The sequence below is a fragment of the Eulemur rufifrons genome, chromosome 4 (assembly GCF_041146395.1).
Source record: "Eulemur rufifrons isolate Redbay chromosome 4, OSU_ERuf_1, whole genome shotgun sequence".
Classification (NCBI taxonomy): domain Eukaryota; kingdom Metazoa; phylum Chordata; class Mammalia; order Primates; family Lemuridae; genus Eulemur; species Eulemur rufifrons.
In genome coordinates this window covers 12,155,619-12,180,740 of record NC_090986.1, presented here as the reverse complement: position 1 = coordinate 12,180,740, position 25,122 = coordinate 12,155,619, and the positions used below count along the sequence as shown (strand labels likewise).

The window sequence follows — 25,122 nt, the reverse complement described above, 5'->3', positions numbered from 1 at the left end:
GTCCCATCAAGTGACAAGGCATCATGCAGCAGACGCCCCAGGTAGGGAGGGCAGAGAACAGAATGCAGACAAGAAAAGAGAGAAACCAGACATAGAAATAAAACTAGGATGGACTCACATCCCAGATTAGGACCAGCACTACTGAGGGGAACCAGGTCACTGTGTCCCAGACTACAAAAGTATTAGCCCCAAAGTCATTCTTACAGTGACACATGCCTCAGAAGAAACCTTACAACATGTCCTGGTTTATATCCCTCTCCATTGTATGCACAAGAATGGTAGGAATCGTCTTTTGTATTGTTCTGTAGTTGACATTTTTTAGTGGTTGTTTAATAATAGCAGGAAGAACAATGCTCTAATGATATCATTTTAGGCTTTCCATTGTGCTTCAGCTTATTCTATCCCCAGAACTCAGAATACCAAATCTGCTTGTGAGACATTTTAATGAGGTTAATCCTTTTTCAACATCGGGAACAATTGTTATAACAAACGTTGTATAATTCATCAAAACAACTGTTGTGATTTACTCACTTTTTGATGCCCTCCAGGTGTCTAAAAGGATTTGTTTAGGGCATCATTTGTGGGTTCCATTTGTCTGCAGAATCTTTACTAGCTCTTAACTAAATAACTAAATTTGCTATGACCATCCTTACCAGTTCCCAGAAATCTGCCAACAGACTTGTTAATGAATAATGTGGGGTTTTGTGAATTCCCTCGTGGTTTTGCCCAAGTGAGGGTAGGTTTTCTGGGTCAGTTCCTAAAGGCACTCCTGCCTAGAGTCAGTCATCCATGCTGCAACTTTCCAAACATCCCCAGTGTACCTGCCACGTCTAAGAAAAGGGACAGGACCACATGCTGGTCTTCAGGTGGGAGCTTCATGCTGGGAGCTTCTTCTGACCACTCTTCTCCTAGGTCTTGCCCCAGTTCCTTTCTACCCTCTGAGTTCAAAGTCTAGCTACCAAGTTTGTTATAATAGAAACAATGACCTCTTAGGATCTCAAAGGAGGGAATTTTAGAGTCATCTTTCGATGCAAAGACCCTGAGGCTTGAGAAAGGACAGGTAGAATTGTCATGCCTTCTGAATATAATATACCATAACAGTGCATGTGAAAATAATATGCTGGGTTTATAGTTCCCATTTCTTCATCATATTTCAAAGGCGGAATGTTTTCTCGGAAGTTTCCTCTGAGTTCCCCAAAGCCTTGTTTCTCTTCATTGTGGCATTCACCAGCCCTGGTTTTGTCTGTTTCTTTCTCAGTATTTCTCACCAGGCTGTGACCTGCCTGGGGACAGAGCGGGTGTCACACCAGGGCAGGGGGCATGGCATAAAGGAGGTAGTCCCGATGCATGTGTGGAAGGAAGGAAAAAACAAATGGGTCCATGTGAAGAAGGGGCAGATCTGCCAGGGAAACTGAGGCATAGGGTTCAACCAGTCCCCCTAAATCTGCCTAAAAGCAGACATAAAATTGAGAATCCTCTTGTCCCTGAAGCACACTCTTTCTGTGTATGTGTGACCAATTTATAGCACTAATAATTCTGTGAAAGTCCAAACTTATACACACCTAGTTCATGTCCTTTGTATCTTCTAGTTGGTCTTGGAGGTGCTTCCCTGCACCCTGGACCAATTCCATATGTAAAAAACATGAGGACCAACCTCACTCCGGACATACTGGTTGATGTTACTCTCGTTGGGACTTAACAGAAATCAACCTTTTCATCTAAATTGCATTTCCAGTAGAACGTGGTCCGTTCTTGCATGGGAATTCTCACTTAGCTTCAGCTCTAGGTCATTCAATCCTAGGAGTAGTGACTTAGAGTCAGGAAGTGATAGTATTGCTGGGCAGGCATCACCACACTTAGAGGAAAGTTCACATTTCTGATCCTGAGAAATAATTTGTTAAGAAGCATTGCACAGAACCAGAGGGAGGGGGGCGTTGAAGGCTGCTGAAGGAAGATTCTTTCAGCCCAGTGTAAGTGCATGACCAAGAGCAGAGGATGCTCACAATCATAGAGACTGCAGATACATTTATGTCTCAGGCCTACACTCTATTCCTCCTATCTTGCTTAAGAAAGAAAAGCTGGGGAGGGCAGGGGGGTGGGAGTAGGGGGTAGGTTCAGTATGGGATGAAATCAATGGTTTAGAAAATCCACCCACTACTAAATAAACAGTATGACCACAGCAGATATGGCCACATACAAAATCAAACGGCTTTTCATATAGAAAAAAATAAGTGTGATTCATGCCTGGCACACAGTAGGTGGTGTTTGGATGTGCGAATGCAGGTCAAGTGTGATTCCGTGGACCCAGAGGACCAGCTGAGCCAAGAGTCCTCCCCACTGGCTTCTGAATTAGGACATGACACATCTGCAGCATCTTGTCCTTCAAACTCTTTTTCTAAATTATGTTTTGCTTGGATCTATAGTGAAGTTATTTTGGTGTACCTAACAGCTGATTTTGGAAGGAGGTAAGCAAAAAATGTTGTTGATGGCATGAAAAATGAGCCTGATTTAAAAGTTCGCCAGATATGATTTTTAAATAAATTGTCCTGTGTACCCATAAGTCATATGCATATTGATCGCTTTTCACTGTCTAGTTAAGCCCAGGGAGATATAGTATAATGACAATTAGGTCAACTGGTGCTCAGAGGAGGTACCCACATGCACGATCTCTCAAAACATTTTGTGACACCTTGAGGGGTAGAGCAAAGCCAGTGGCTAGGAATGTACTTGGGCTTTAGACAATATTTACAGTAAAGTAAAATAATCTCACACTCAACATTAATGAGTTTCATTTCCCGGATAAGAACAGGAGTTTGCATAAGTGAGTGGCTCACTCTCTAAAGTTATGAATGTTCTTACAATTAGCTTTGCTTTGCTAACATTATCAATCAGGAAATACAAATCCAAACAGCAGTTCCCATCTCCCAACAGAGAACTTTCTCTGACTTGCCATCACCACACTTAACAATCTCGCCTTCCAAGTGTTCAATCTTGTGGTCAGTATTTCTAGGCCAAAATAAAGTGTTCTCAAGCCTGCTCTTTTGAACGTATTCTGTCATCATTACCAAAGAGTGTTTAAATAACTGGCCATGGTGCTTGGTGAGACTCTGGGCTGGGAGAAACAACCTGAAGTTAATTGCTGATGTAACCACTAGTCCTTTAATATCCAGTGAGGAGCTGCCATCAGGGAGACCAGCTCTCAGGCAGGAGCCCTGTGAACACTACCAGTTAATTCTGGCATGAAACCGATAGTGGACTGTAGTTGGTGAATACCATTCTTCCAGAAGAGATGTAAATTTTTTTTAAAAAAGAAGAAAATCAAAAGTAAGATTTAAAAAACAGTAAAAGAGTAAGTGTGGGAAATCTGGCAAGTAGCAAAAATCATTTTTAAGCATTTGAGGGGGGAAAGGGCAATATATGTTTAGAAGCCACACCTTTTTGGCCTTTGGGACTACATGGCTATGGCACTGAGTAAGAGCTAAAGTCTTTATTCTCTCTGAGGGGAAGAAAAGAGGAAAGAACAACAACAGTCCATCCAGGCCCGTCCAGAGCTGGGAGCCTCAGCTCCTGCAAACCGATCTCCCAGATTCCTCTGGGCAAGCACAGAACGAGAGGAAATGAAAACTAGGAAAACAATTTGCGCATGGAACAATGAGACGGAGTTTCACTTTGGTTTCACACTCAAATGTAAATGTGGTCATAATTTTTTTAAATATATTTATAAAAGGCAACGAGTCGAGGATGGTGGCGTCTCTAAGCCAGACGAACAGACGAGCCCCACTGCTGCCGTGCAGCGCGCTTTGGGCAGTAGAAAAGTCGTGGGAACGCAGAGACACAGCTGTTTCCAGGCAAAGGGCCCAGAGCTGTTCAGCCTCGGCCACTAGAGCCTCCAAACAACGGGAAACACGCCCAAAGCGATTCGCAGACACATGTGTGTGGGGCTCCGAGCAGCGTGGGGTGTGCGTGTCCACCGCTCTAGCCCCCAACTCACTCGCGCACCCTGGGCAGGTGAAGGCGCCCAGCCGCTGAGCCTCCCCGTGATGCGGGTTCAAATCCCGCCGACTCCCGGGCACCCTCACCCGCCACAGGGTGCGCTAAGCTTCTCCTCCTTTCTCCTGGCCCGGAGCAGTTCTCTAACTCTCCCGTACCCAGACCATAACAAAGGAGGCTCCGTAATGGATGCGCTATCGCAGCCCACAGGGATCACCAGCGGATACCCGTCCGGAGAGTGCACCTGGCCATGCCACGCGCCACCCCTGACAGGCGGGCGTCTCCGAGTGCGGGACAAAGGGACTCCTCCGGGCGCCCAGGGCTCAAGGCGGGACGCTGGGGAGCGGACCCGGCAGGGGACTCACCTTCGCAGCGGCCCGGCTGCGCTCCTCGTGGAGCAGGAGGGCGGCGAGCAGCAGCAGCAGCCAGACCCCGAGCCGAGGCCCCATGGTGGCGGGCCCGGGGCGGCTGGGGACAGCTGGGGGCCACGGGGGGCTGCGGCGGGTGGCGCGGGGCCCGCGGGGGGCAGCTCACTCTCGCAAGGCCGGGGCGTGAGCACCGCGCACCGTCCCGGGTGCGGCGACTCCAAGCGGAGACCTGAGCGCGGCCGGCCGAGCTCCCCAATTTGTTGGCGCTGCCCCTCCCCTTGGCGGTGAGCGGGCGGTGCCTCAAAGGGGAGGACCCTGCGGCGCGGGTAAAGGGCGGCGGGAGCGCGCAGTCAGGAGATTGCGACCGCAGTGCGCAGGGACTCCAGGGCTCTCCGCTCGGCACCCGAGGACTTCCGCGCCCCTACCCCTGCGCCCCCCGCCTCGCCGATCCGGGCAGAGGATCAAGAGGGGACTCCGGGCCCCTGAGGCCGGCGCCCGGGGAGCCCAGGGAGGCCCGCCGCGCTGCTGATGTGCCGCGGGCGAGCGGCAGCCCCAGAAGCAGGGCCCCGAGGTGAGAGCGACCCCCGGGCAGTGCCAAGACCCAGGCCCGAGAGCAAGGACTCCGGGCGCCCGGCGCGGGCTGGGGCTGCGCGCTCTTGATGGGAACGGGAGGCGGCGATTGGGGGAAAGGGGGTCGAGCTGCCTCGGCTGAGCAACACCAACCGGGGCCTAATAGGAAGGGTCCCCTTTTTCTATCCCGTCTTGGGACTGCCCTCTGGTCACCCCTGCAAGGAAGCGAGGGCGCACCGCGAGGTCCCCGCCTGTCCCAGAGACTGGCGGCGAGGATGCTCTACCTCCCCACCCCCTCGCTAAACCCGCTTTGTCTCTCGCCTCCAGGCTGAGAGTGAACGAAGAGAGTCGAGAGTGGAGGGGCCGGGAGCATGAGAAGACACCAGAGAGCCGCTTCTGGCCCTGCCCTGCAGCGGTAAGCGACTTTCCGCCCTGTCCCTATGGGCCCCGCGCGGAAGGGCCCTTCCGTGTAACTTTCAGGAATTGACAAGCCGGGGCCTGCACGTTCACCTCCCTGTTCTTCCCTCTCGCATCCAGGTGGCTGCTGCTGGGGGCCGTGACAGTGGGGGTCCTGGCCCAGAGCGTCTTGGCGGTAAGTCCCGGCTCCGGTTCCATAAGCTCGGATTCTCGCGCCCGGGAGTGGTTGGGACCCTCCAGTGGCCTTTGAGAAGGCATTTCGCCCGCGCTCGCCGTGCGTGTGCGTGTGGTCCAGCCCACCCGGCCAGGTTCTAAGAAAGCTCCCTTTCCCCCAGTGACCCTCTCCCGCTTTTCTCCCCGTGGGTTCCCCAGCTTCAACCCCGGGAATTAATTATAGGCGTCGGCTTTTCACCGGAGCTGATAATTTAAAACGTAGCCCGAGGCAACCTTTTCCTTAGTTTGAGCAAAGCTGCAGCCCGGGCAGCGGGGGCAGAACGCCGGTCCTGGGCCGCAAGGCGCTGGATGAGGGCGAGATGGGTCTTTGTGGGGCTGTGGGGCCGGTGACCAGGCGCTGCCATTGGCAGAGGGGACTCTGGTTTTCCGAGTGGGTGGGGCGCGGGGGAGCGCGGGCCAATCAGTGCTGCCCCAACCGCCAGGGGCCAATGGAAGAAAACCCGCGTCGGAAGAAAACCCGCGTTTTCTCCCGTGTCCTGGTCCGGCCACATGACCCTGTGTGCTGAGCGCTGCCCCGCAGACCCCGCCGCGGAGGGCGCCCTGCCAGTGTCGTCCGTGGTGCCTGCACTCTGGGTTGCATATATTTTGTTCAAATAGCAGGAGCCATTTCTACGGCGCTTTATGTAACCATGGCTAAAGTGCGATAGGGTTGGTGTGTCTTCTCGGTTGAAGACACGAATGTTTAAACAGGGACTGAAAACTGAGGGGACCCGCAAGTGTCCTCATCCCCACTTCTGTCGACTGTCTGATGGACCACCCTGTGGCCGCAGCCTCTGGCCAGTGGGCGCCACTGGGAATCACCCCTCCCCACCCCAGGTCCCACCCTGCTAGAGCACACACAGAGACAAAGGGGAAATGTTAGCGGTTATCTTTAAATTCTGGTAATTTTACATTGTTCTGTCCTAATGTAAAACAAACAAGGATTTTACAGGTAGTGAGTGAGGAAGAGCTACTCTCCCTTAGGAAAGAAACACTTAAACTCTGCTTTTCTGCTGCTTTCTGCTCTGGTTCAGGGCCCAGGTTGGGAAGTAAGAGGAGGAACACAGAGACTTTGCCCAGAGCATTCCAGACCAAAGTTTTCTTAAAGTTCAGGTCTGTGTCTCCTTCCTTCCCCCAGTACTGACTTAAGACGATCAGAATCTAGCTGTTTGGACCAACCCAATGTCTCTGGGTTCTTATGCACATACCTGTATTACACATAAGACTTGGCCCAGATTTGTGAACCAGAAGCAATTCTCTCTCTCTCTCTCAAAGAAGGAGGAGACCCCAAAAAAGTACCAGTGTGTGTCATGAGTGTGTGCATTGGTTGTGCTGATGCCCGCACTGCTTCTTCCCCTGGGGCCACTTTTGTAATGTCAATGTTTCCATTCCTGAGGATGGCGAGAGTCCCAGGAATCCTTATCAGAACTGATCTGAAAATTGGTGGAAAGGGCTTCCTGTTAGAAGAACTGGGTACTCAACATGGCTTTGCTCTGATGTCATAAATCCCAGGCCTTGGTTTCCCTCCTTTGAGGAAGTGAATCCTCCTCAGGTTGTTACGGGGCCACGTGCCCTTTGACATGCAGCACACCTGTCTGCCTCCCCCCAAACCTCGTAGTGCTGCAAACTCACCCTGAGTCTCTTTGACTCTAGGTCCTTGAATGGGACCAAGAGCATTTCTTGCCCAACAGAGCTTCTTCAACGTACAGTCCTTGGACCCCCTAGAGCAGAATCACCAGGAAAGGCTTGTTACAAATTCAGACCTCTGGTCTGCACCCCACACCTTCTGTCAGACTTTCTGGGCTGGAGCCCGGGAGTCTGCATTTTCCATGTGATGCCAAAGTTTGGGAAAAAATTGAGCTGGAATATTGAGAGGCAGTTGAGGTCTCTTGCCAATTTACTTTATTTCTCTGGGCTTTAGATTCTAAAGCTACAAATAAAAATAGATAAATAGTTTAACCATTTTACTAGAAACATTAATATGTGTTCTTAAGAGACATGCAATTGGTTATGTTCAATGAGCTGGTCTTCTACTTATTAAATTTCTATTGATCACTGGCTTTAATAGCTGTTACTAATGAAACAATGGCTTGATCCTTAACTGTAGTCATTAAAGATTTTTCTTAACTGTGGCAAGTTCTGCTCCCTATTAACCAGCCGTGTTCCAGAGTCCTGTCTCATTGCCTGTCTCAGGGCTCTTCCCCTAGGGGGTTGGTTCAGTAGAAAGGGTTTCTGCTTGTATCTTAGAGCTTTACAGCAGACACAGTGACAATGGGTGGCTAAGAGCGCGTAATTAATGAGCGCTTCCTGTGTTCCATTTTGTGTGCATTAATACATCTATGCCTCACAGGAAAACACGCTTAGGAGGTAGGTAAGTAACTATCATTACCCTGTTTTATAGGTGAGAAAAAAAAAAAGAGGCACAAAGAGTTTAAATAACTTGCCCAAGGTCTGTCTTTGTAAGTGGGACAGTGGGAGTGGAACCCACACTCACTCTTCTGGATCTGTAAGTCAACAGGAAGGGCGCTGGGTCTCCTGGGGTGTGGGTGATTTCTCCGGGTCTGGACCTTGGGCCAAGAGAGTGAGGCCCAGGCATGGACTCCTGGGAAGGGAAGTCACCTTCCTTCCTCCTCTGCTGAGGACCAGGAGCGCAGAGCAAGCAAGAAGCAATATCATTGGGTGTCCGTGCGGCGGGGGAAGCAGAAACACCCCTGGCAGCCTGGGCGCAGGGCTCAGTGTGAACCCCGGGCTCTGCATGGGCCACTTGGAGGGTGCTCTCTGCCATCCAAGTTGCCTTTTCTGAGGTACCCTTGCTTGAATGCAAGGCCAAGATGCCAAGTGCATGTCCAAAACACCCATCCTGGAAGGCAGTGTGGCACAAGGGGTCCCATCCCAGACTCAGGCAGCTGCCTGGCTGCCATTCCCAGCTGGACAGGCCACTGAAGGGCAGCTGCCTAAGGTGAACACTCACCAGACCGCTGTGTCAGCCCCCCATAACTGGCATGTTAATAATTTCACCCACCTCATGGGGGCAGGGGGCTTTGGGATGAGTGGGCTCCCGGGAAGTGCTTTGAGAGGCTAGCACAGCACTGGTACAAGGAGGTGTCCACTGGGCCTGTTGAAGGGATCCTTCCCTGTGCTGCATGTTGTAACCTTTGTGGAGACTTCAAAGCACTCGCTGCAGCCCCTGTAAGCATTGCTACTTATCTCAAGGGGCAGGGCAGCAGCCTTGAAGATCTAAGAGACCCAGTCCTGCCTGATTCTGGGAGGAAGAGAATTCCCAAGAACAAAGGCCTTCCCTGAGATCAAATACACAGCAGGCTGAAGGCCCAGCTAAGGACCTCAGCCGGGAGACAGGGCCACACCATGTGAGTTCTCATAGGTATGCAGCCAGGAGCCCTCAAAGCACAGGTGTTATGTTGGTGCCCCTGGAGATACGGGGCTCCCGAATGCCTCTGCACCAGCTTGGTTTCTGAGAGGTTTTCCAGTGCACCAGGCCTTGGAAAATCCACTTGACTCTTGTAGGCTGCCATTGTTTTCCTTCCCCTCCAAAAGCAGCTGTGGCGGCAAGGCGTTTCCCAGGGCCTTATTGATGAGTGGGGAGAGATGCATGGAGCTGCAGTGCTTCCCAGACCTCAGTGTGGGGATCAAGAATAACAGTCCCTGCCCATATTCCCTGCAGCTATACCCTGTTGTTCGAATGCAGAAGGGAAAAATCACAAGGTTCCACCATGAGAGTGGAAACACAAGCATATCTCCGCTTTCTAGAGGCTATTAAAGTTGCCCTCCCCGGGTGGCTTATATGACTCGGCCACAATAAATAATGGCTGGGATTTGCCATCAGTGTTCTAGAACTAGAGGCAGGTGGGAAGGGCAGGCAGGAAAGTGCAGGGAGAGGGAAGACAGGCTCTGGCACTGTCCGAGAGATACATTTAGAACCAGAGAGAGAGAGAGACAATGTGAAATGTAAGGAAAAAGTTCTAGGAAAGAAAACAAAGATTTGGCTAAAATAATAAAAAGCAAAGGATTATGTAACTGTTTCTGGGGAGAGAGAAAGAAAAATATTGAAAAAATTCTAGGGAAAAACTACGTGCAATGGAGGCTTAACTTTTCAACATTGTTTGATGACGTAACGAAGAGATCACTACCTAGTAAGTGGTTTGGGAATTTCTTGTTCTTTTAATCTGAAAAAGGGTATTTATCTCTGATTAGAGGGTTTGAGAGAAAACTCTGAAATTGGCCTCTTGCTTTTTGTCTGCCAATGTTTGTTGGTGCTACCATCACTCCTTGAGGTGGTGGGTGAAGTCCTGGCCTTGGCTGACTTAGCTCGCAGATCACGGGCCCTAGTCTTGAGGGGGAATGAAGCCTAATGCCAGCCTGGCTACTAACTGGCTGTTTGACTTTGGAACAAGTCACTTAACAGACTTTGCCCCTGGGGCCTGAAAGAAAAGGTTGAAGAGCTGGTTGTGCTGACTGCTCAGGTGCTCTCTCAGGTGAGCAGTGCACCTCAGGTGAGTTGCAGAGGCAGCTCTGAGGGCCTGCAGGTGGCTGGGGGGAGGGGAGCTCAGCTGTAACCCTGGCAGTGAGACGATTCCACTAGGTGAGCTCCAGTACATCACCTAAAAGTGGACATGCTGGCCGGGCGCGGTGGCTCACACCTGTAATCCTAGCACTCTGGGAGGCCGAGGCGGGAGGATCACTCGAGGTCAGGAGTTCGAGACCAGCCTGAGCAAGAGTGAGACCCCGTCTGTACTAAAAATAGAAAGAAATTATATGGACAGCTAAAAATATATACATAGAAAAATTAGCCGGGCATGGTGGCACATGCCTGTAGTCCCAGCTACTCGGGAGGCTGAGACAGAAGGATTGCTTGAGCCCAGGAGTTTGAGGTTGCTGTGAGCTAGGCTGATGCCATGGTACTCTAGCCCGGGCAACAGAGCGAGACTCTGTCTCAAAAAAAAAAAAAAAGTGGACATGCTGCCTGAGGCTTTTATCTTCATAATGTAGAAGCTTCTGGAACCCAGTAAATAAATGGTACTTCATCAGTTCAGATGAGAGAAAGGGCAGGGTTATTGGATAGGTATCTTCTTGCTATTCCCCTTGGGTGGCCGTGCCCTTCAGTTGATGAGAATATCTCAGGACAGGTGATGGCTTAAATGACATACTGCTCTCAGTTCTCTCAACTGCTGTGAGGGGATGATAATTTGTATTTTCATTATTCATGAAAGAAGGTGGTATCTAATCTTAGGGAGACTGCCTGTGCTTCTCCAGCCCTGTTGATGTGGTCAGAGAGTGAATTTCAAAGGAAGAAAGTGCAAGCAGCCCATGGCTTGCCCAGCAAGCTCTGCCCTGGGCACTAGATACTCAGCCCCTCTCCCGAGCTCCTGGTAGATCCCTGATGCACTCTGTTAAGATGTGTTCTGCTGCGCTGAACAGGGCTGCCTTTTGAAGTAGCAACTCTTTTGTAAAAACTGTTCCTCTAAGTACACTGTGGTGTCCCTGGGCAAATCCTGGGACAGAAGGACTACACTACAGTAGTGGTGACATTCTAACAGAGTCTGCAGTTTAGTGTGCTAATGTCATGTCAATTTCTGTACCAATGTTAATTTCTTAGTTTTGATATAAATATGCCAAGGTTATAGACAATGTTAACATAAGATGTAATGTCTGGGTGAAGGGTTATGAACCCTTATGAGTGTGTTAGGCAGTGTCATCATGTGCTTTAAAGAACAGGAGTCCCCTTCTCGCCTGCCTAAAAACCCTGCGGATGCCAGGGACGGGCACGCGGCAGGTGCCGCAGGGCGTTGCACAGGCCACTGCAGTGGGGCGTGGAGTCTGCAGCCTCCCAGTGGCCGCAGCTTCTACATCAGTTTGGGGCTGAGGAGGGGCCAAGAACAAGGATGGCTGGTGACCAATGGCTGTTGCCTTGCACACTGGCCTGTCACCACCCTGCCATCCATAACCAGAAACGAGAGGCAGGAATGCAGCAGCCTCTGCCCCCGCCCTGGCCGGTTCTATTCTGTGCACTCCCTATCTGCACGCAGTGGCCTCGGCCTCTGGGAGATGAAGGACACCCTGTCCCTTTCCTGTCAGGGTACCTGTGTGGCAGAGGTCGGGATGCCTGCGCCCACCCTGTGGGCCCAGCTGGAACCTCTGCCCTTCGAAGCGAAACCCATTGAGAGTCTAGCTAAAGGGCCCTCTTGAGCTGACAGCATTCTCAGTTGTCATTAGGGATAGGATTCCGCGGCATCGTTGTAGCTCCTATAGACATTAAACGTCTGTCTTCACCCATCACCCACTTTTTCACCCAGAAACACGTCGTCCTCTGGTGTCATTGTTACCACAATCCAAGTTCAGGGAATCTGGCATCTTCCCTCCTGGAACTGTTCACTGGTACGTTTATCCTCTCTGGGCCCTAAAACATGGTGAATGAAGATGTAGTCAGCTGACAGTGTTCACACAAATCTTTTGGATGAGGAATACAGTCATGGAACTATTAATTAAAAAGTATATATATATATATATATATTCTTTTTCTCACTGTGGGTTCTCCCCCCAAATTAAATGCTGTCCCCCACTGGATGACACTAGCTGGATGTGATGGTATAGGAAGCTTGGATCTGCCTGTGGAGGATTTGCATTTTTTCCGGGATTGTTTCAGCCCCACCCATAAAGTTCCTGTTTTGTTGCTTCTGTCCAGTGTAGTGATCTCCCATGTGGGAATTAGAGGAGCATCTGTGTTTTTGAGTCACCTGGACAAATGATCTGGTACCTGGTAGAAATTACATAACAATGTTTTTCTGCATGTTGAGCATTTTGGGGTCCGTGACTGTGGACTGAGGGGACCCGTGGGAAGGGGGAAAGGGCTTCTGTTGGGGGATGGGGTCAAAAACAAGTGCCCTGGGCCTCAAAGCTCTGGTCGTCCCCCGGGGAAAAACGCTGATTAGCATCAACTGTGCAACAGTCACAGACTGGCATGAGGAAGGGGCAACACAATAAACCTGCCAATGCAATGGGGTCCACTAGCCTGGGACCTCCTGCTGTACTCACCCCCCATGACACTGACCCCAGGTTTGAGGGGAGGAAGGGGTCCCCTGGGAGTCTTTGTGAGATCCCCGAACCAGACACAAGAAAGAGGAGTCCCTGAAGATGCCCCTACTGTTTCAGAACTCCCAGAAGCAGCTAGAACGTCCCATGGTAGAAACACAGCAACTCCTGTTTGTTGAGCAACATGGAGCCAGGAACTGCTCTAAGCCATTATCACCTTACAGATGGGTAAACTGAGGCATGAACAGGTCAGGCCACTTGGGAAGGTCAATAAGAGTAAAGTTAGGAGTGAAATCTAGGACTCGCTGAGTCTAAAACCTATGCTTGTAACCACTGTGCTAAGTGGATAAATCTCAGCCACAGAATATATATTCATATTGAAAATATGTATATCATATGTAGAAAATATATACTATCAATCTATGTGGAACGTATAGAGATAAATGATAGAGATGAGAGGGAGAGAGGAGGAGAACATGGACACATGCATACATACACGTACATACACGCATACATACACGTACATACACACATACACATATACACACATACATACCTGCACACGTGTATGCACACACACAACACAGGGCTGGAGGATGCTCCTGGCTCCTTTCTCCTCAAGGGCTGCTGACACAGAAGAGGGCCAGCGGCTGCCTCTAGGGAGTGCCAGGCAGACCTGCTTTTTAGGGTCCCCTCTGCAGAGAGGCTTGACCAAGGCATGAGGATGACTGGGCAGCCTCGGGAACTCTGAAAAATAAAGGCTAAAAGGACAGCACTCAGGAGAGGCCCTCAGAGGCTGACCAAGGAGCGAGCAGAGTGGACAGAGGGAGACTTCCCCATCAGCAGAGCAGGGTCCCTGCATACGCAGTGCCCACCCTCCTGCAGGCCCTGTTGGAGATGCCAGGCCACTGAGGCTGGTTCCATTACAGCTGTGTAAAGGGGAAGGGGAGGTGCAAACACAGCTTTATTTAGCAGCAGAAAGAGAGGCTATTGGGAAATTCTGTTAGTCTTAATTGAGAGAAAGATTTGCTGAAATCCCATGGGGAACAAGAGACCTTCCTAAAATTATCCTAGCCATACAGGAGGCCCCACAGGCAGTAGCAGAATGACAACAGGAGCCACTGTTTCCTGGGCCAGTGCTGATTCCATGTGCTGGGGTCTGCGTACACTGCTCTGTTTCGTGATGCAGTTCTCCTTGAGGTCCACATGTGCCAACAGGTACACGTTTGGACTCTTACAAACAGGTGGGGTCTCTGGCTTTCAGTCCAGTGACTAGGAACAGTCACTTTTCCTTTCTGGGCACCCTTGTCTCCATCTATAAACAGGAATACTAATAACTGTATCGCAAGTTCACGGTGAGATCATTTATGTGAGATACTTTCACCAAATGAACATGCCAGATTCTGCTAGGAACGATATCCACTCGGGAGTTCTGCACATCAGTCCTCCCGTGGACTCGTGTCTGGGCCAGAGCAAGGACAGGCTGGGAGCAGTGAGGTTGTGTGTGTGTGTGTGTGTGTGTGTGGTGTAGGAGTTGCTCAACTGTCTGCCTCAGTTTCAAGGTTAAATATGCCATCTGGGATTGCAACCTGCAGAAGTTCACTGTTTGAGACCAGGTTCACCTTCTGTCCTATGCTGGACTTTCAGTACGATTGACTTCCCATGCGACTGTGCTCATCAGCGAACACTGGGAGCCTTGCTCCCGGCGCAGAACCGCGCTATGAACCACACACACTGTGTTCCGAGGGCGCAGAGGGAAGCCCGGGCTCAGGCAGGGATGCAGGGAGCGAGGCCAGCTTGGGGTTTGGGCTTGAAACCTGCTTTTGCTAATTCCTGGCCACGTGACATTGGGCGAGTTACTTGGCTCTTTACACTTTAGTTATGTTTTTGAAACTGGAGTTAAAATAGTTCTTACCTGAAACACGTGCTCTGAGGATAAAAGAAGAAATTGCGCGTATCTTTGCATTGTAGTGCTTGATAAATATTAGTTAATGTCTACCCTTGGTTTTCGCTTTTGCTTTTTAATAAATATGGGTCTTTATCCTCAAGACGTAAGTAACTTGAGGCCACAGGGAGTAAAGTTCAAGTGTCACTAGAGTCTTGGGAGAGAAGAGGTATTTTGAGCCACGATGCAAGGACAGGATGAGGCCAGCCTGCAGGACGTGGGTGCCAGTGGGGGAGGCTGCCGTGCCCGGAGCTCCTGGTGGGTCGCCGCCATGTGGCGCGGAGGCCGGGTGGTGTGCACAGACCGCCCTGCAGTGGTTCATGTGGCCAGAACTGGCTGGACGGCATCTTCCTAATGCCTTTGGACAGTTGTTTTCATTTTCTTTAAATTTGAGAAATGTCAGCCAAGGGAAGAATTTTAATTTTAATTAAAGTTAAGTCAAGGTGTAACTAAATTATTTCCAGAACAAATGGAAAGACTTGAAAACAAAGAACATTTTGTTCACATAATTTTGAGACCTCAGTATAACTTAACAAAACAAGAAAACTCAAGAGGCTTTGGTTTGGCAACATGATATAAAAATGTAAAACAGAATTTTAGGAGAGGATTTCCTTCTGGACTCCTCTCATACCAAGCTGGCAGGGTGTTTGCTTCTGAGACTAGCAGTGGTCGCTTTTTCAGGAAGAAAAGGCCCCCAGACTGGTCTATGCCCTTCTGAGCACCAGGTGAGGGAGGCCCGTGGGTGGATCTGCACCGGAAGATTCCAGCTGGGAATGTCAGGGAGGAAAGTCACCCCCTTCCCTGGCTTCCTTAGTTGGTAATTGTCCTGATTTCCTGACTGTAACAACCGTCCTGTAACACCAGTCTTGCTGTCTGCTTCTCTCCCTGTTGAGTTAGTCATGCTAAGCATGACTGATATCTCTGCAGTTGTAGAACCTGGGGCTTATGTGAGTGGGTGCCAGGGAAGCTGGGCCCAGCCCGAGGGCGCCTCTCCTAGACAGAGGAGTCCCGCACATGATGGGGTGAGAGAGGTGAAGTAAGAAACTTCCACAGGCAAGAGGCCTCCTCCTCCTCTTCAAGCCTGAGCATAGGCCCCAGGGTGCCCCGTGAGGGCAGGGACCAAGCCTGGGCACGCTGACCCCGCAGCGCCCAGCTGGTGTCTGGCATAGCAGCTGGGATTGGCAGAAGCTGGTGGGAGGAAAGAAAGAGAGAGAGAGGGCAAGGCAGGGATCCTGGGCAGAACCGAAGTTGGATGGTTTGGGGACTTTTGTTCAGAATCACAGCACGAATCATTATACACAGTGCCAAAGGCACGTCCCTCAAAAATATGCACCTAAGATCAACCAAAGATGAGTTTCTCTCTCATTGGTTTCACTCGATTTGAATTGCTATGTAAAAAACTACTGGACAGACAGACGTTGGCTTATCTGCAAAGTCAGACTAATGCAAAATATGCTTCAACTGCAAGACAGAGTGCCAAGCTATTTCCATTTATTAGTTTGAGCAGCGACTCTGGGAGACAGTGTCTGGGGGGCTCTTCCAGCTTTGGGATCCCGTTTTCCCCTTGAGTGGTCACTCTTAGCAATCAGCAATATGGGACTGGGGCCCCTGCCCTAGATCAGGCTCCAGGTTTCTAAAACACGACAAGGAACACACCATACTCACTTGTTTATACAGGCTCGTTTTAGGAAGCCATGGATGGAACAGGATCATTTCATCTGTTGTTCTTTGTCAGGGTTAAGGAATTTCTCCCTTTGCAGAGCTTTTTATCTTTTGATATGTAGCACCGAACCCTCCAGGGTCATGTCATGCCTGGGAGTGAGTTTGACCCTGAGCTTTGCAAAAATAGCCTGTTAGAGGCATGAAGAGAACAGAAAACACGTTTATTTCTGTAAAAATGGTTCCTCTTACACCATCAGTCTTAGCTTACCATTTTAACAAAGTTTAAACCAAATGTGTGCATAGTAATCAGAAATCAACATATTTTTGCATAACCATTTAGAATCAATTAATCAGAAACAGAAAACAGCACTCATACTTTATGGAGAGTTTACTTAAAGCTTATTTCTTGTTGAAACTAAGTTGAAAACACAGTTCCTCCCACCAGTTATCTTTCTAAGTTGTTAAGGGCGGCTCTGTAGTTGTGGACCGATATTTTATTTTCCTTGGTGATGGTCAGTCATGCATTTACCATCTCTAGTTAAAACATCTCTCAAATGGAGTCCTTTGGAAAATTCCACGTAAGACAACCACATACTAGAGATAAAAGCAAAGATTAAGTAGTCAGACATATCATGTCAAAGTCTCCAAGGGAAGGCATTTCAGAAGATTAGTGAATCAAGTTGAAGAATTCTTGATTTAAACAGTTACTAAGGCAGTCCAATAATTTGAAACTTCCTCCTGCAGATTTTTCATGATTTTGTTAACTTTGTCTTTATCTCCTCCTCTTCTTTGGACTCCTTGTCCTTAGAGGGGCTGTTCTCCCCTTCAAGGCACAGAGCTGTAGGAGGAGGAACCAGCACCTCAGGCATTAGGAAGGTGTCATATTCCAGAACTTCATTTTAAGCCATTTGCTCAGAACCCAGGTTGCACTGGTGCCGCACCCAGGAGTGAGGAGCTTCCGACCCAGAGTCCTATTTGTGGATTCAAATTGGGCTCCATCGGTCACTAACTGTGTTACCTCAGGCGAGATCTCTGGTTTCCTGAGCGTTTGTTCTCCTCCTCTGTGAGATGAGTTTGTAATCCTCCCCCAGCAAGTCGCTAAAAGAATTAAATTCCATAATGCACATGAGCACTTAACACAGTGCATGGAGCTGAATGAATGCCTCCCCAAAGGTGCCGATTGCTGATATATCCTCTCTGCCCTCCTGAGCTTGAACTTGAGCTTGCCTCCTCTTCCTCCCTCTCCCTCCTGACAGCTCAAGCCCCTCCCCAGCCTTCTGCTGCCCTGCGTCATGGAGCCTTGGCAAGTGACTCCGAAGGTGTCTCAATACAGAGATAATGCTTCAGTCTCTCGTTCCGTCAGCATATCGCAGGCCACAGGAGATTTTTTAAATAGGCTTTTTGAGGACATCAGTTATTTGAGTTTTCATTGACCCTGATTTGCACAAGCCCTTCTCAGGCTCCTGCAGCCTTAAGGACCAAGGTGACCCACGGGCCCTGCCTCAGGCCTGGGCCCCCTGCCCAGGTGTGATTCCCAGTCTGGCGGGTGGTGCCCAGTGGAGCCGTGATTCCTAATCTGTTTCCTGGTGTCAGCTTGTTACTCTGCTTGGCCACCTGAGGATCCCACTGTCTTCCCTTGAGTGTCAAGTTAGTTCTCAAACATCAGTCCAGCTCACACAGTCTCAGGTGGCACTTTGCCAGCCAGCTCAAAAACTGGACCACTTTGTAACCCAAAAGTCTTGCTCATGGATAGACAGCAAGCTTGGATTTCTGATGAGCCTTGTTTGGTGTATAGTGTCCCTTGTCCCCAGAAGGTGCAAGCAGTATTCACTTAGGGACCTGCAGAGCCTCAGCCCAGACACCTCTGCCTGTCTCCGGCACACATCTGCTATGCGGCTCTGCTGGCACCAACCTAGGCTGGCCTCTGCCCCTGTGGCACCCCACTCCCAGAGGGCTCCTGCCCGTCAAATCTCTGCCTCAGTTACTCTGGTTGGGTTGTCCACCCTCCACTGGTATCTTCCTTCCCTTAGCTGGGGTCCTCACTGACCCCAGAGCTCAGGACACACAATCACTCACTCTGGATATTAAAGACAAACTTTCCTTGTGTCACAGACCACATTTGATCCCTCCCAGAAGCCAGCTCTGTGACATCACCTCCTCCACCCAGCCAGCCCTCCTGGTCTGTCAGTCTCAGAAACAGGACCCTGCACTTTACATTTGATTCTTGCCATTAAAAGGCAAGGAACTGAATGTGCTTCAGAGTAATCCTCTTAAATAATGCCAGGTGGTTTTTAAGTGTGTGTCTCTTTATAGTGAAGAGATTGGGGATGGGGTGTTGGAATGGAACACAAAGACATTCAGCTTGAAGTCATTGGCTTGTGTTGTTTTAGGAGAGGAATTCATTCTGTGGGTGTCGGCGAAGCGTTAAAATCCCCCCAACGGTCCAAGAGAAATAGTTCTCCTGCTAATTTTGTTTTCATCATTAGTTAAAGCACTTGTCCTGAGTGAAGTTTGCAGCCTTGTCCATCAGTTTTAAAAGCCAACCTTTAAAAGAAAATTGTGAACATAAACAGCTATGCAATTTCTTGGTCACATACACAAAATGATGAATTTCTCATAGTCTTAGTAAAGTCTAAATAGATTTATAATGTTTTCCTGAAATTCATTTATTAAATAGTCAATATTTTAAATTATCAAGTGATGAATAGAACTATAAACTCAAAATAATATGTTAATACCATAAACCTCATTAATCTAGACTAATAATTATGACTTTGTCTTCAGTAAACTATCGGCAAGAAGAAATCTTCAGTTAAATTAATAGTCTGAGAAAGTTGATCAGAAAGATACTTACTCTTCTAAAAAAAAAAATCTTCCTCAGGAACTTTTAGAGCACTTATTTATTGGACAAAATCAGCTGTTTCTGATCAATATGTTTTCCATTTGTTTAAACCATCCTGAAGAGCCTCTATCTGAGGACCATGATTTCTTAGCTGAATTGTTGAGTTGTTTAAAACTCAGTTAAATGTTGTTTTTCTTTCCAAAATTCTCCAACTCAGATATGTTTTTCTGTTCAGTCTAATCTTTCCACAATTAAACAAAATTAGGAAAATTTTTCACTCTAGCTGTCATTGAAGAAGAGCCAACCTCTGCCGTCAAGTTCATTGCTAACTGAAGCAAATGTGGTATAAGCTGAGATTTGTCTCTATTAAGCATGTCTATTTCATTCCTTGCTTTCATGAAGTATGAAAACAGACATTGGACTTGCAGAAGACCTTGATGGCACAGATATGTTTAGCTCAATGTGCTCATCAGCATGTTTAATTCAATGATTGCACAGCACTAAGGATGATATTGAAGGACATTGTTCTGTGAAGGGTTCGTCTTGGATATAAACTCACAGAGCCAGGTAGGACCTTGGGGCTTGGCCCAAACGACTCCTGAAGCCGAGCTGGGGAACTGGAGTGGTTCCCAGCCCTGTCTGGGACCCAGCAGTCAGCTCCTGGGACGTCGGAGACTCCCAGCCCTGCTCCATGTTAACCTTGATCAGCTCATGCTGTCATCTAATTTCACTAGTTCAATCATTTTATATATTAGATCATTTTTTGAGTAAATTACATGATTCACTGTTTTTAAAGACTTGTTTTGGAAATGGTGAACAGATCTTCTTCTGAGCCAAAACTCATTGATCTTTGTAGAAACACATTATGGAACAAAGCTCATATTTCTTTGAGATCCCATATTATGGGAAAAAATAAATTTTTCTTCTATTTTAGCACAACGTGTGGAAAGCCCATAATCAGATAAAGAAATAGAAAACAGGCAAATCTGAAGAAAATGCAGGAGTAAATTAAGTGCAGAAGTTTAGACCTTTAAGCAGGTCACTTATTTTTTTAAATGCAAATGTTTTAAAAGCTATCCTAATTTTCAAATAACGTAAGATGCCATCATAATTCCTCTTACGTTCTCAATACACCTCTGAGAGCAACCCCCCCAGCCTTGCTAGCATCACTTTGAATCAACATGGTGAGAGAAAACATACTTTAAAAACGTCTTGATTTCATGCAGTTGGAAAGCCTAAACTGAGAACACCTAATTTAGAAAATCCAGAAAGCTGAAATGTTCTTTGCGGCATACGAAAGCCTTCATTAAGACCCCTGGATAATAGGGAGAAACCTTAGGAAGGGGTACTGTTGGGAATGGGGATGTTTTGAAGTGCGACCAGAAAGAAGGCAGACCAACCAGAGAGGTGGGCACGCAATATGGCGGAAGGGTGTATGAACAGTCCTGATGCTGTAGAAGACCCCCTGCCCTCTCATGATTATTGATGCTTCATAGCTGTTGTAGTTCTTTATGCTTCAGAGAAAAGTTGCATGGCTGTCACCTCACTGAATCCCCATAGCAGCCTTCGAAATAGATGGCACGGTGCAGTCATACCTATTTACAGGTGGAGAAAGGGATGCCAGAGGAATTAAATAACATGGCCGAGGGCTCTGGTTCATGAAGAGCTGGTGTTGGAACCCTGACTTCGCTTTACTCAGAGGGTTTGTCCCAGCGAATTATTTCAGGTCTGCATAGCTCTGCATGAAGTACTTTAGTGCACACATCCGTTGGGTATTCTCAATCACCTCGTGAAAGAGCTATGGAATGTTATAACCAAGAAGAGATAGAGGAATATTATAACTGTGAAAGAGACAGGAATATGACACTAGGAGAAAAGTCCAGTGATTTCACCAGCACACGAAGCAAAGTGCATCATTCCCTAGCGGGCAAAGGAGGAGTTGATAAAATGCAGCAAAACACAGCATTAGGAAGCCAACTTTTCATCTTTTTAAATGATAAAACCAAATGTGACAGATTCAGTAAGTACATGTCTTTTAAGTTGCCAAACCAACACTGTATTTGTTTCTCTATAAATACAAATTACTCTTTTAAAAAATTGGAAGCACTGTGACAATTTTCCAATGAAATGTGATGGCTAATAAGTTGTACCATTAAGGATTTCAAAGGCTTTCCATGGCCCCTTTAACTGAGAATGGAACTTGATTTTGTTTTGCAAGTCACTCTTATAGCTGCATGACTTCATCTCAAGCAAGCTAAATAAAGGAATTTTCAGTATTACAACGGTCACTAAGCAGACAGCTGACGTGTCAGCGATTAGAAGGGGCTACGGTTTCAGGGCGAGTGTGGAAAGATACCGCTGTGGAAAGATACCGCTGTAACACGATGTTTTCCTTGGGTGGCTTCATTGTGTGGGTGGGTGGCGAGTTGGAATGAAGCTGGGAGGTGCGGCCTGGGGGCACTGGGGGGGGTTACCAACACCAGAGCTCTTCCCAGCCAGGATGTCAGTTCGATTGGGGCAAATCCCTTGAAATCTATTGAAACTCCCCATCTGCCTGTTCACAACTCATCGAAGCAGCTCTGAAAAGAGGGTAAAACCTCCTCGGGCCAGTATTTCTGGGATTCTCTTATGGTTCAAAGCAAAGTGCATGCCTTTGTTTTTCCAAGTGTCCGGCACGGGCGGCCTGCCTCCCCTCTCGGAAGGCTCCTTAGGACTGCAGGGGCCACCCGACCCTGGTGCGTGTGGTGCCTCCCCAAGCTGCATCTACACGCAACATGACTCGGCCCTTCTCCTTGGAGTTCAAGACCTCCTACTAGATACTTTCTGCTGAGGGCAATTAGTTTCCAAAACAGCAATTAAGAAGAGTTTTCTAGCAGTAGCTGGCAGCAGAGTGGCCTGTTTTGACCTATTTTGGCTGACTGATTCCCCTCCACATAGTTTGGTAATCAGGCTCTTGGGCCGTCTCGGACCTTTCCCCGCCACATTCCTCCGTGGCGCGGCTCACATCTTCCTGACCTCCCCACGAAATCGCTGCTCCTGAAATGCTGTTTCAATAAACCCTGGCTGTTCAGATTCTTCTGGGGTCAATAATATTTTTTTCTTTCCATGCAGCTTTTTTAGAAAAAGGAATTTTACTGATATTATTTTCGTCTAGAAAGATCACAATGCTCTTACTATTCTCTAAAGATCAACTTGAACAGTTTATACTGGCCTTAAAGTATACGAGTGAAACTATGAAGTGATGATGCCAGGCCTTAACAAAGTAAAAATAGTTGTCATAGAGCAACGAATGCGATCTAGTTCCCGATTACTTGACAAACGTCTGCAACATGGGGCAGGAACGAGATTGCTTGAGAGAGAGAAAAGCCGCCTCAAATCCCCATCATGTATTTTCTGTAGTTTTCCCTTTTACTCGTTTCAGAGTTTTCCAAGTTGTTGAAAAGAGGAAGAAAAGTCCTAATTTTTCCCACTTGTTCTCAAGAGTGATCAAGACCTCCACAGACCTGGAGCCAGGAGTGCAGCCTGCCCACAGCACCTTGACCCAGGCCAGCACATGCCTGGCCTCGTTAGTCAGCCGTGGCCTCTGCAGCGCTGGCAGGGTGCGGGGGAGGTGGACTAGCAGACCTAACAGCCCCGTGGGAGGAGGGTGGGGGGCGGGCTAGCAGACCCTAACGGCGCTCAGATTCAAATCATGCACAAGCACAAGGCCAAGTTCCTAAGGCCCAGAGCAGCAGGAGGGATAGGCAATATTCCAAAAACTAATTCAAAACAACCAACAGAAGAATTTGGTATCTTGTATTCATTCTCACAATATTTGTGTTTTCTCTGATTACTAATGAGGTCAAGCACTTTTGTATATATCTATTAGCCATTTGGATATTCTCCCTGTGACCTGCTGGTTCCAGTCTTGTACCCGTTTTTCTGTGGGGTTGTCTGTCATCAGGAGCCCTTTATGTTCTAAATACAAGCCCCTGTTTGGTTACATGTATTTACATCGCAAATACCTTTTTTCCTTCTGTGGCTTGCCTTTGTCCTTTGATATGTTGACACCCTGCATTCTAATGTAGTCCGGTTTATCAGCTTTTTTATGGTTGGTGCTTCCCCAAACTCATTCATTCATTCTAAATTTTACTATAGACTGTTGTCTTTTCCCTATATGAAATCATGTTATCTGCAAATAATGATGATTTTACATCTTCCTTTGTTGTTGTTATACTTTGTCTTTTTTCCCTTATTGAACGATCTAGAATGTATTAGCAACATCAAATCAGGAAATGCTCATGTACCATCTACATATTAAGCATTCTGCACCAATAAGCTTTGAAATGGCTATTAGAACCTACACAAGCTATTTTCAGAACTCAGGCTCACTTTTCAAATTATTGATCCCCAAAGTAGCTTCCTGAACTACCTTTGAAAGTGGCATGGGAAACGATTTTCCAAGTCCTTCTCATCTTTAATTAGGTTTAGATCAGAGATTCCAATGCAGGAGAGAAGCAGACCACAGGCAGAGTGGTCGTGACGGCGACACCACAGACTCACGCTCCAACAGCTGCAGTGACGACACACAGCACTTCCCTAGACAGCACAGGTCCCCCTTCTCTCTGCTCTGTCCGCCTGAGTTTGCCTGTTGATTTGTAGTATATGAGGTTCCTTAAAAGGCAAGCACGGGCACATGGAGGCAAGAAAAGCTGGGCTCACAGATATGTGGATTTATCTAGTTTTCTAATTTATTGACTTTCAATAGAAGAATCACTTTCTATGTTTATACAACAGTTTGCCTCCCTTAGGAGCTGTATTTTGAGAGGTAACCACTGAGTCTTTCCAGGGTTCCCTGGTTTTGTAAGTAACTGGCTATTTCTGGCACCAACAGTATTCTCAAATGTGCGCTTCCTTTCGGTAATGGTGAAGCCCCCTGCTGAGCTCAGTCAGTGTTCTGCACCACCTAAGCACACAGTGATGTTTCCAGAAGCTCAGATTCCAATGGTAGCTACGTAAGTCTATCTCTGAGCCAGTGAGTAGTGGATGCGGGAGGCATCGCAACCTGCCAGGGCCCGGGCGGGGCCGACCAGGCTTGTTTCCGGAAAGGATGTGTTCTATCCACCAGTAAAGTGGGGGTGGAGTGCAGCTATGCCTGTGGTCAGCCCCATCGCCCTAAGAAAATATCCCTGAGTGTCAGAGAAGATCCTTGCTCTGCCCACATTCCACCCTTGACTCACGACCCTTCCAGGGGTGTGGCGGCCACCCAAAGTCCCTAACTCTACACGTCTGTTCCAAAGCTGTCTGCCGCAGTCCCGTGTCTAGGCAGGAGAGTTCTCTACATCATCACAGACAGGTGACTGTTTACTATTTGTTAATAAAGTCTGAGAGGCTTCAGCCTCCATGTCCTTGAACAACAGTACAACTCTCCACTCTCTTTGCGGCCCTCATGCCGGTCCACACCCAGTAGTCTCTGCCCAAGCCCGGGCCCCCTGACTGGTTTGCAGTGAGATTCGAGAGCCGCTGAGCTTCCTCCCTCTCTGCACGGGTGCAGGTTCTTGCACCTGCAGCCTGAATGGTGCTGTCTCTCCTCACCCATCTCTTCTCTAATGCTCTTCGTAGGGGACAATTTTTTTGTAGGACTTTTTGCTCTTCTCCAAACATTTTCTGACTTCTCTAGACAAGTGTGACTGAGGCATCCCCGACCCCACAGTGACAGAAAGCTCCACCAGAGATGGGAGAAGGGCCCCACAGGCTGGGGTCCTGTGTTGCCACCCCAAGAGCGCTGGACCTTTGCTATCAGGACATGACCTCTGCGTGTCTGAATTCCTCTTCTGTTTCTGTGCTCTAATTATTGCCCTGGGACAGTCACCTCTGTTTTGCCATGTAGTTGTGATTATAAATAATAAGAGTTTTTATCCTTTGAGATAAGTTCTGATGGTGGCCTCGGCCCTGGGCTAGGTGCTTTACACGCATGACCTCGAGTTACCTTCACATTAACCCGAGGGAATAGGAACTAATATTATCCTCATTTTACAGACAAGGAAACCAAGTCCGGAAAGGCATGTTAGTGGTGGGGCCGGACACCG

The 25,122-nt window shown here is 48.3% G+C and overlaps 2 protein-coding genes across 3 annotated transcripts in view; one reads left to right on the top strand and one right to left on the bottom strand.

Annotated features, from left to right (window-relative positions):
• Window positions 1–4,548, bottom strand: part of COL4A1 (collagen type IV alpha 1 chain) — a 147,252-nt gene extending 142,704 nt beyond the window's left edge. For both annotated transcript variants that reach the window (XM_069467580.1, XM_069467581.1), the window contains exon 1: window positions 4,356–4,548. In XM_069467580.1, the coding sequence (XP_069323681.1) occupies window positions 4,356–4,439 (84 nt within the window). In that variant the 5' untranslated portion in view covers window positions 4,440–4,548. The remainder of the gene's footprint in view (window positions 1–4,355) is intronic.
• Window positions 4,549–4,717: 169 nt separating this feature from the next.
• The window catches only part of COL4A2 (collagen type IV alpha 2 chain), a 179,407-nt gene continuing 159,002 nt past the window's right edge, over window positions 4,718–25,122 (top strand). The window contains exons 1-3 of the mRNA XM_069467579.1: window positions 4,718–4,929; window positions 5,256–5,343; window positions 5,466–5,520. Coding sequence (XP_069323680.1) covers window positions 5,300–5,343; window positions 5,466–5,520 — 99 coding nt within the window. The 5' untranslated portion in view covers window positions 4,718–4,929; window positions 5,256–5,299. The remainder of the gene's footprint in view (window positions 4,930–5,255; window positions 5,344–5,465; window positions 5,521–25,122) is intronic.